Genomic DNA, 10,630 nt, shown 5'->3' on the forward strand with positions numbered 1-10,630 from the left:
TTCTGCATTTCTGTATAGGGGACTACAACTTCCAGCATTACTCTCAACAGAAATGCATTATAGCTCCATCAGTTATAGAGGACTACAAAACATGTCACATAGAGAAGCTAAAAGTCACCTGACCTCATCCTCCTCACGGCGGGAACATCATGTAGCTGAGAGAGGCGGCGGGCTGTGTAATCAGCAAGCTGCTCGCTGGGACCTCCCGGCCGAGGCCCCAGCGCTGCCTCACCGTGTGCTTGGTGGCTGCTCTAACTTACTGCTGTGGACGGACGGCGGCCAGACAGCCCCCCCCATCTCTTTCCCTACCTTGCGCACTGGTCTGGTGCCTGGGTCTGCTGGGCCCCCAGGCTCAGGCCCCGGGGCAGCCGCACTGGCTGCACCGGCGGTAGTTCCGCCCCTGATCCTGTTGGTACTGATGGCACTTGAGGCTGCAGGTAAGAGGAGCAGCGCATGTATGCAGGGAAAGGGACTCTGAACAGTCCACCATAAACCCTGCACAGCTCTCCTAAGACCCCGTACAGCTTTCCTGAGCCCACCGTGTGCGCTGTATACAGTGACTGACAGGTTGCACAAAATGTCCTACACAGGATGGGGTGGGGCAAATTTAGATTGAGGGGGGTGCCCGAGTTTAGTCTTGCCTTGGGCAGCACAAAACCAAAATACACCAGTGGCCGCACATACTATCCAAGGAGCTGATCTGAGCTCCTCCTCCTTATATGAAGGTAGACACACACACACACATCAATGTGATCCAACGAACCATCAGTCATTCAATGCGACAACAACAAAAGAAAACTGCACCTAAAGATCCTCCATTGGATGGACTTAGCAAGCTCGCCATCGGCTGCGGTGGAAGTTTCTCGATCGCTTCTCCGGACTCGAATATCTGCGAGTCTGGAGAACCGATCGGAATTCTGATTAATCGATTGTTTTTATATATAACTGACGGATCTTATTACCGATCGTTATTCTGAGTCCATCACAAAATGTGGACAGTACTGTGGGCGGAATTTATCACAAGTGCAGCCAGAATCTGGAGCTGTTGCAAATGGCAACCAATCAGCTTCTCTCTTCAGTTTGTTCAGTTCAGCTTTGGAAATGAAATACAGAAGTTTTGATAGATCCTCCCCCCCCCGTGTGTGAGTGCTGCACTCAATTATTTATCGCTTGTACCTACATTGATACACACATCTACATGAACGGCCCCCTGTACTGTTTACAAGTATCAGAACAGCCAATCAGAACATTTCCATTCATTACAATGTAACGTAAACATATTTTTCCAGCAGGAAGTATTCTCAGTCCTCCAACAATTCCGACACACAGCCTATAACTCTCCAGCTGGTTGTCCCGGTTCGGCCATGACAGCTCACCTCCCCCTCACTCACCTGTCCCCGATCTCGCCGGCCACTCACCTGTCTACACCTCCGCACACAGCCCTATCCCCATCACACATGTCCGCCCTTCCCCCTGTACACATCAATCAGCCTGCTGGCCAATCACAGCCGCCCTCTCCCCTTTCCTGGCACACCATTAACGAATGCGGCGGTTCGGAAAGAAAAAAAAACAAACGAGTGTCCTTCATGAGCCACGCCCCTCAGTGGCGAATGAACTCTAATTGGCCGGTCTGATTCCAAAGGGGCGGCTGCGGAGGGTGCTGTTCACGTGACGTACGTGGTGTCATGGCGCTGCCCTGTGTAGGGAAGTGGTGCTGATGGAGAGGTAAGAATGGAAGCTGTGCGGTGATAGAGGGCCCTTCTCTCTACACACAGGGGAAGAGGACACTTAATTCTCGGGGATAGACGGAGGTTTTAGAGACAACGTGTGCTGTGGCTATAAATGGTTGAAAATCAGGTTCACTTTAATCAACAATCCATTACCCCTGGTGGCCCATATTGTGGCCCTCAGAGCCCCTGCAGACAGTATTCTATGTTTTCTTTAACTAGCTTCTTACTGACCCCCAGTAAAGGAAGTCAAATAGTTTGATTTATTTTCCTCTTCCTGTGTGCTTATAATTGATGTTGCAGTAGTATCAGATATGGCGCAGGTCATTTTTAAGAGGGTTGTAAGGAGCCCACATGTGGAAGCATTGGTCTGTAAAGTTGATGTTATGATTGTGATCTTTAGCAGTCTCTTATCCTCAGTCTCCAACATCTCCCATAACATGTTTTGTCATCGTGGCGTGGGACTGTGTCTCTGGACGTTCTCCCGTGGCGTGCCTTCGGTCTCTGGCCATTCTCCCGTGGAGTGGGCCGCGGTCTCTAACACCTTACTGTAGCATTACATTCACTGATTTTTTTTTTTTTTAACATTATATATTTTTATTAAAGGAGAACTATGGGGTCAGGGCTTTTCCCCATAGTTCTCCTAAAGGTAATTGGAGGACACAAACTAGCGTCACCCAAAGCGCCGCAGCCAAAACGGATCCCGGCAATTCTGTCTGGATCTACCCAGCTGCGTGAGTGGCAGCTGGCTCTGCCTATCTAGAGGCAGTACCAGCTGTACCTGCCCCCTCCCCCGTCCATTCTGCCAGTCAGTGCTGGAGGATCAGACGGGAGGGGGGAATCCCTGCAAGGAGCCATGAGTGACAGTCACAGCTCTCTGCAGGGATAGATCGAGAAGTGAGTGAACGACGCTATGTGAGCGACACTTCCTGATCTACTGAGCCGACCTGTGACAGTTTAATTGTCACAGGTCGGCTCAGATTATGAGGCTGAGTGAAAATCACTTGCCTCATAGTTCTACTTTAAAGTTAAGAGCATGAGCAGACAGAGTCCAAAACAGTAGGTTGAATACACATGTCGACATAACCGTAAGATGGTTAGTTTCAGAGGACTTATCAGCTTGTATGTACAAACAGTCATCTCAATGCGCTAGTCAGCGGAAAGAAACCGGCCTAAACCTCTACAAGTAGGGAATGCGACATAAAATAAAAGAGTGGAAGAGAGAGGGGAAGGCATAGAGAGTACCATGCCCATCTCTCAACACTGCCTGAGGTATGAACTGCGCTTAGATATTGAAATGATCTGCTAGGGGACATTCACTGAATTTTATGTGTGGCCCTTTGGTGATATCAGGGGACGCACTTCAGGCCCTTATATCAAGTAAGTTGACCTCCACTGGTCCATACTCGCCTTTCCTGTGTTTTAGAGCTGCAGCTAACGATTATTTTCAAAATCGATTATAATCGATTATGTTGATTAGTTGTTGCAGCCCTACTGTGTTTCCCCGCTGCTGGGAGTGAGTTCCTCTAGCTGCAGATTACACAGTGCCAGGAAAGTGTCCCGCTGCCATGTGACAAAGCTGGACCAATCACCAAGCACCAGAGCTGTCCCATGTTCCTCCATACCCAGAGGTTCGTGGATTTTCTTTACTTCCAGCTCTGGGCATGGATAGGCGAGTGTGTACTGCCAGGGAGGGAGGGGGGGTGACAACAAATCTGTTTTCCTCCATTGCACATTCAGTTCTTAAAGTGATTCAGTCAGTTAATTTTGTCAAGAAGATTGTAAATGCTGCCCACTCCCCTTTGTGTGCGCTGCTGAACTCCACTCCTGAAACATCTGTGCTCCCTGGGCCTGTACGGATCCGTGCACCTCTGTGAATGGGGCCACCAGTGGCCATATTGATTAAACACGATCTACAAACTGCTGTTATTGGATGGCATTATTGATTTGTAGCTGTCATTAGTCCTTAACACCAAAATGGTCCATCTGTCATAGCCCTTTAATTAGACACCCCAAATAATTTGCCTGCACCCACCCTGCAATGAGGAGTTAGTGACGGGGCATTCCATGTCTAGCCCCACCATCCTTATAATGACACAGGAAGCAGAGGAAGGAATTCAGATTCAGACCTGATAAGCTAGATTAGGCTTGGCCAACCTCAGCACACTAGCTGTTGTGGAACTACAAGTCCCATGAGGCACTGCAAGATTCTGATAGTCATAAGCTGACTCCTACAGGGGGAGACATGATTAGTTTAATGGGGAGTGCTGAGGTTGCCTAGCCACATACATAAAGTTTGAATTCCTCCTCATGCACAGTGCTTCTTAGAAGCTTGGAGACCCCATAAGCACTGATCTTGCTATGTGTGTATCCCAAACACCAGTGTAAGCTTTCCTCACCAGAATTCCCAGATGTGCCAGTTCTGGAACCATGCCAGACATTGGTGTCACTCTACCCTGATGTATCCCCCATGATGGGAATGAGCTATCCAGCTCCTAGTGAGTGACAACATTGTTCTGGCCTTCTAGGAGGGCAGAGTAACACATATTTGCAGGGAGATGTCATCCCTCAGGTCTTGGAGAGATATAAGAAGCTGATAGTTTCCCCACAAAAATGAAACGCCTCAGACTTGACATTTTGGATTGGAGAGGCCCCAACCCTGATATCTACAGTCCTTCCAGAAGTACAGGACTGACGGGTTTGACAGACATTGCGCTTGTTACACATCCAAATGAAATGTGAATTCTGCTGTGTCTGACGGCTGTCACTCCTCTCACATTGTGTCTGGTCATCATTCTTCAATGTCATTAAATGATACAACATTACGATGTAAATATAAGTTTAATTATCTTCTTCATTATAATTATGGGGTGTGAACGTTGCATAGGAGAAGGATCTGAAGAGCACGTGGTGCGACTGTACTTTGGAATCAACTGGAGTAAACACTTCAGCAATGACAAATCATATGGAATTAATAGAGGGATGACTCTGCTCCAGGAATCTGTGTAATAACTGTGCTGATGTTTCATGTTATTCCTCAGAAATGCTTTATGCCTTAGGCAACATGCTGCACTTTAATTGTAGATATACATATTCTTTGTTTTACTTTTTTTTTTTTAAAAGAGAATTATGGTCCAACCTTTTTTGTCCATAGTTCTCTTTAGGATCACAGGAGGACCTATCCTACGCCCGAAACTCAGCATATAGCGGGCTATTGCCTACTACATTGCAGACAGTGCAGAGCCGCACTGTGGCCGGAGAAGATCCCAACAATATTCTCGTGATCCACCCCGCTGGCTGATTGACAGCTGACTCAGTCTCTCTAGAGGCAGTGCCAGCTGAGCCCACCCCATCCCCCTTCCGTTCTGCCAGTCAGCGCTGGAGGATGGGAGGGGGGAATCCCTGCAGGGAGCGGTGACTGACAGTCACTGTATTCTGCAAGTAGAAGATCGAGAAGTCAGCGATCGGCAGTATGTGATCGCTCAGTTCCCAATCAATAGAGCCAACATGTGACAGCTTCAGTGTCACACGTCGGCTCTTATTATGGGGAGGAATGTATTTCACTCTCCCCATAATTATCCTTTTAATTTGCAATAACAAAAAGGTACAGTAAGAATACAAAACATTGATGGTAAAAAAAACCATAATAACCATATGTATTGAAAGAACCATAGATGGTATCAACAGAACCAGGTGTATAAAAAAAATATATATTTATTTTTTATATACCTTGTCCTGTTGATGCCTTCTATGGTTCTTTCAATACATATGGTTGATATGGATGTTTTACCATCATTGTGCCGAGCCACCACCGGACACAACGGGGATTGGCAGTGGTGGAGGGTGGGGGGCTGCACACCCACACTCATTATACAAGCGATCCAGCGGCTCTACAGCTGCCAGATCGGTTGTATGTAAACAGCCATCCAAGAAGCTCGGCCGGCCATTTAATTACAACGGCTGGCCGGGAAGCTACTCGTCTGGCTCCGGTGTCAGGACGAGTGAATTTTCAAGCCCTGCAAATATATATATTGTAGCTTTTGTTCCCCATGGTCCTTGTGTGTGTTGTAAAGTAGTCACCGCTCCAAGCTCGCTCCTGTTATGGACTACATGCTCAGTACAAATTAGTAAACTAAATGTGAGATTGCACTCCGTCACAGAAGTGGGCTTGGAGCGGTGACTACTTTACAACACACACAGGGACCAAGGGAAACAAAAGTAGTCGCCCTCCAGAAGGAAGAAGTGTCAAGGTGCTCTATTAATGACTGCTGTGTGATCTATTAATGACTGCTGTGTGATTTGTTACCGTAATTTAGTACAACTTGCTGGAATCTAAGGTTCCATTGGTGTCGGACCATTTTCTACAGTACCTTGCCTGCTAAGTAATAGCCATTTTGGAGTGATGGAGAGCCACAGAACACCCTCTGACACTCTGGGTTGGTCCAGGAAGTGATGGGGAGGAGCAAGCTGTCCCAATAAAAAAAAAAATATTGTATCTATTTGCCAAATACTCTTATTTAGCTTGCCGCACTATATTGTTTCACTTCTTTACATCTTTTGACAGGCTATAAATTATTCCCATCTGTCTATCTGAGTGATCTAAACGCCTGAAGATGCCAGAAATAAAGGTTACTCCATTGGGTAAGAATCTTATTCCCTCATGACTGATATTTGAATAACCTTTGCTATACCTTTTGTTGTAGGAAGAGTAACAATCCTGCCCAAGTCATTTATATACATTACATTAATTTTAATACACGTCATTCTGCAACCTTTCTTGAGGCTATTCTGTAGATTCTGAGATAAACCATTACAATAGCTTTCTCAAAAAAAGAAAAGAAACCTTACAGAGGGTGCCGAGGTTGCCTGCCCCTGGATCAGAGTTTAAAGATTATCTAAACCCAAAAACAGAAATTCATATTTATTATTATTATTATTATACAGGATTTATATAGCGCCAACAGTTTGCGCAGCGCTTTACAGTATAAGGAAGACATTACAATACAATATAGTTATTCAATTATGTTCAATACAAGACAAAATATAGTTCAACTTAACAGTCCTTGTATTGGGTGGGTGGATTAGTTTTTCTTTTTTATTCCTATATTTTCTCCTGGTGACACAGCTGTCCTATGGTGACAACACTCGGTGTACTTTGTCTATGAATCGGCAGCATTGGTACCCCAGGACAGGAAGGGTGTTGGGAGCACAGAGTACCTACCCCGTCACCTTATCTCCATTATATAAGGCCAGGAGTTCTGTAGTTAAGAACTTGGTACACTACTACCTAATAGTCAATGTAGCCTGAGAGCACAGGAAGCTATCGGCTTATTAGATTTAAACATGTATTTTTTCCTGCACAAAACACTTACAATTGTATATTTATCACACCAAACGAGAGGAAATGAGAAAAGTTGATTATTTTGGATTTGCTTTAATGACTGGTACTTTTTAATAAAATAAGAGTGTGAGAATTGTCTGTCATTTCCTGAAAGGACGGACACTACACCAAGGTGAATGGCTGCTGTTAATCTTATTCCAGGTGTTAAGGGAAACCTTAATGAAGATAATCCTCTTTATTGTGTATTTGTAGGCTGCTTGGTAAAGGATACATGTGTGGTCTATAGGTGGGAACAACTTTGCTTTGCATTTACACAGCGCTGAAGGAAGCAAAGACCGACACGACATGGAGGAGTCCTGTTCAGTTCTTTTCATTTAAAGTAGATTGGATCTTAGACTAAAGCCATGGTATCTCTTCCTGGGACAGATAAATATAGTGACACAGGGGCTGAAACACCTTCCTTTCCTCGAAGGTGGTGATCCGTGCTCCCTTTTTCTGCTTGACATGTATGAAGGCTTAGGCACTTGGTCATGTGATCTCTGCTTGGGCCAGATCGGTTCTTTTCTGCTTGACACGTATGAAGGCCTAGGCACTTGGTCATGTGATCTCTGCTTGGGTCAGATCGGTTGATCCGCCCCTTCGACTAGGCGTGCCTAGGTCACTTGACCTAGGCATTCATACCTGCTTTTTGGACTGAAGGGAACCTGGAACAAAATTTTCTCCAATAAATGTAATGTTAAACTCTAGGAAAATCGTTACCCTCCCAGTGGGGCTTCCTCCGCACGACAAGGGTTAAATGCTCATTTTTGTCTAGAGTACCATTAAAAAGCAGTTTTACTTTCCTTACTTCTCACTCCCATAAGCTCCCTCTTCTCTATGCAACTGTTCCCCCAAAGCCACTTCTCTTCTGCACTTTGCTTATCACAGGCGCCCTGATGTTGTGTACAATGCAGGACCAGCAGTCCTTTATGGTAATAGGGGAGGTTGAGGACCCACCCACAACCCAGAGCTTTAGTAAGAAGAGGAGAGCGCCGGCTTCCGGGGGAGTGAGGGATAAGGTTAAAAAAAAACTGCTTTTCAATGGTACCCTAGACCAAAAATAGCTTTTAAAGCTTGCAGTGTGGAAAGATCCCAATTGTATGGGTCCTTTAGAAATTTACCATGAGTTCAGCTCACTAAAAGTGACACTAAACTCAGGAGTTAAATCTCCAAACTCACTCCTGTGATGGACTACAATATCAGTGCAAATTAGTGAACTAAACATGAGATTGTAGTCCATCACAGGAGTGAGCTTGGAGCGGTGACTACTTTACAACACACACAGGGACCATGGGGAACAAAAGTAGCCACCCTCCAGAAGGAAGGAAAGTGTCGGCACTAATTCAGAGATGATTTGAGGAGCTACAGCCGAGTGATAGACAAATAAGATACATTTTGTTAATAGTGAAGGTACTTGAATGTATTTTAAGTACCTTCACTATTTTAAGTACCTTCCACAGGAAGTGATTTCAGCTAAGAGTGTGGAATCATTCAAGAGACTCCTGGAAGAGCTCTTGGGAGACCATAATATACAGGGGTACAGGTATTGCTAAGAGAAAAATCACACATGGACACATATACATGCACACACCAGCTCATAAATACATACACGCAATAGGTTGGACTTGATGGACTTATGTCTTTATTCAACCTTAAATACTATGTAACTATGTAAGATTTAACTCCTGAGCTTAGTGTCACTTTAATAAAAATAAGTAGTGATACAATCTTTCAAACTCATTTTAAGAAGAAAAAAAAAAAGACATTCAAACATTATTCTGCAACATAGTAACAATGTTTTGAAAGAGAGTGTTTCATCTCTTATTATTGTGGCATGGCTATATTTGAGAAGACATGACTACTTATGCCAGGACAAAAATGGTATTTGTTTATTGTGAGAGGTTCTGCTATAGTTTTAAATGTTTGTCTGTTTCATATAGGTATAGAGCAATTTTTGAAGGTTGTTTTTTTTTTTTTTGCTCTATAAATATGTACTGTATTTTCTGGCGTATAAGACTACTTTTTATACTTAAAAACATCCCTCGAAAATCGGGGGTCGTCTTATATGCGGGGTATACAGTGTATACCTTTTAGTTCGTTTGGGCCAAGCTGGCCCAAAACGAACATCCCTAACCTGTCAGCCCGCTGGATGTGCGGTAATACTGTATGTACGGTAGCTTCGGCTACATACAGTAGCTGAGCCAATCATGGCGAGCGATGTACACATCTGCCAATCCAAGCAAGCTTTGTATTCATTAATAGAATACATAGCTCGCCGTGATTGGCTCAGCGCGGTATACTTTATGTAGCCGAAGTTACCGTACATACAGTATTAACGCACATCCATCCATAATGTTTATAAATGGTGTTGCCTCGGAAGTGGGGTAGTCTTATATGAAGAGTATAGCCCAAAAACCTATGTTTTAAGTGGAAAATTAGGGGGTCGTCTTATACACCCAGTTGCTTTATATGCCAGTAAATACGGTAATAAAGGTTTTCGTATTTACATTCTGTACAATCCTTGTATAAAGACTCTCCTTTTCAATGTCTATAATAAAAACATAAATATCTGGGGGTTTTTCTTAGCTAACTCATTGCAGTGCTGCTTTTATACTAGACAGCTGCTAGACTCTCATGAGCTGTCCATGTGCAACTCACTGGAGCAATGCGGCTCTCTGGCTCCTGGAATAGAACATACTGTCTAGACTCGGATCTCATCGATCCATCACCACTTCTGCCATTTTTTTTTTTTTCTGGGTCTAGAATCTTTAGGCCTCATTCACACACAACACAAGCAAAATTGAACTGCACGCATATACACACTAAAACATGCGTATGCGTGTAAAATACGCAGAAATACGCTGCCCGGACGCATCTCGGTTCCATTCTGTTTTTGCGCATATATACGCTACGCAAATATACGGCTCCATACGTGGCTTTGTGTATGGAGCCATTTATTTGCATATGGTACTATACGCGCGGCAGTATGAATGAGGCCTTAGTGTTGAGCCAATCTCCATACACTACGCTGCTTATGCCTGGGAATCAGTGTACAATAAGAATAAAAATTAATAGCAGAAATGCAATGAGGTTTTTTTTGGCAGAGGAGGCCATGCAGAGGAGGCCATGCAGAGGAGGCCATGCAGAGTCTCTTCTACTTTAAAGTTTACCTTGTAGCATTTTTTTCTAAATGTGTGACACCTCTTACATTCATATGCCCAAACTCATCAGTCACATCCAAAAGGCTGGGTGCTGTCACCAGTAATCCAATGTATATAAAGCTGCACTCAACAGCCTGGACCTCAATTTAAAAAAGTTTATTCCCAGGAATCTACAATGTTATAAGCATGACAAGATCCACAGGCTCGGACATGTTTCACCAAAAAGGCTTCATCATAGAGAAGAGATACATTTACATACATTGGATTTTTTTATTTTTTTTCAATTGCATAGTTTTGTTTTAGGTTTACCTGTTGCTTTGCCCTCCATGGCCAAATCACAAGCTTGGGATGGGGATGGGGGG

General features: G+C 44.3%; 1 protein-coding gene across 2 annotated transcripts in view; it reads left to right on the forward strand.

Annotated features, from left to right (window-relative positions):
- The first annotated feature begins 1,655 nt into the window (after nucleotides 1-1,655).
- CPSF3L (cleavage and polyadenylation specific factor 3-like) overlaps nucleotides 1,656-10,630 on the forward strand; it is a 28,323-nt gene continuing 19,348 nt past the window's right edge. The window contains exons 1-2 of one of the 2 annotated variants that reach the window (XM_018568672.1): nucleotides 1,656-1,720; nucleotides 6,292-6,368. In XM_018568672.1, coding sequence (XP_018424174.1) covers nucleotides 6,341-6,368 — 28 coding nt within the window. In that variant the 5' untranslated portion in view covers nucleotides 1,656-1,720; nucleotides 6,292-6,340. Of the gene's footprint in view, nucleotides 1,726-6,291; nucleotides 6,369-10,630 lie in introns of both variants that reach the window. The other variant, XM_018568673.1, reaches the window with a different exon arrangement.

Source organism: Nanorana parkeri, unplaced genomic scaffold (genome assembly GCF_000935625.1).
Source record: "Nanorana parkeri isolate BGI_ZX_2015 unplaced genomic scaffold, ASM93562v1 scaffold1226, whole genome shotgun sequence".
NCBI classification, from domain to species: Eukaryota; Metazoa; Chordata; class Amphibia; order Anura; family Dicroglossidae; genus Nanorana; species Nanorana parkeri.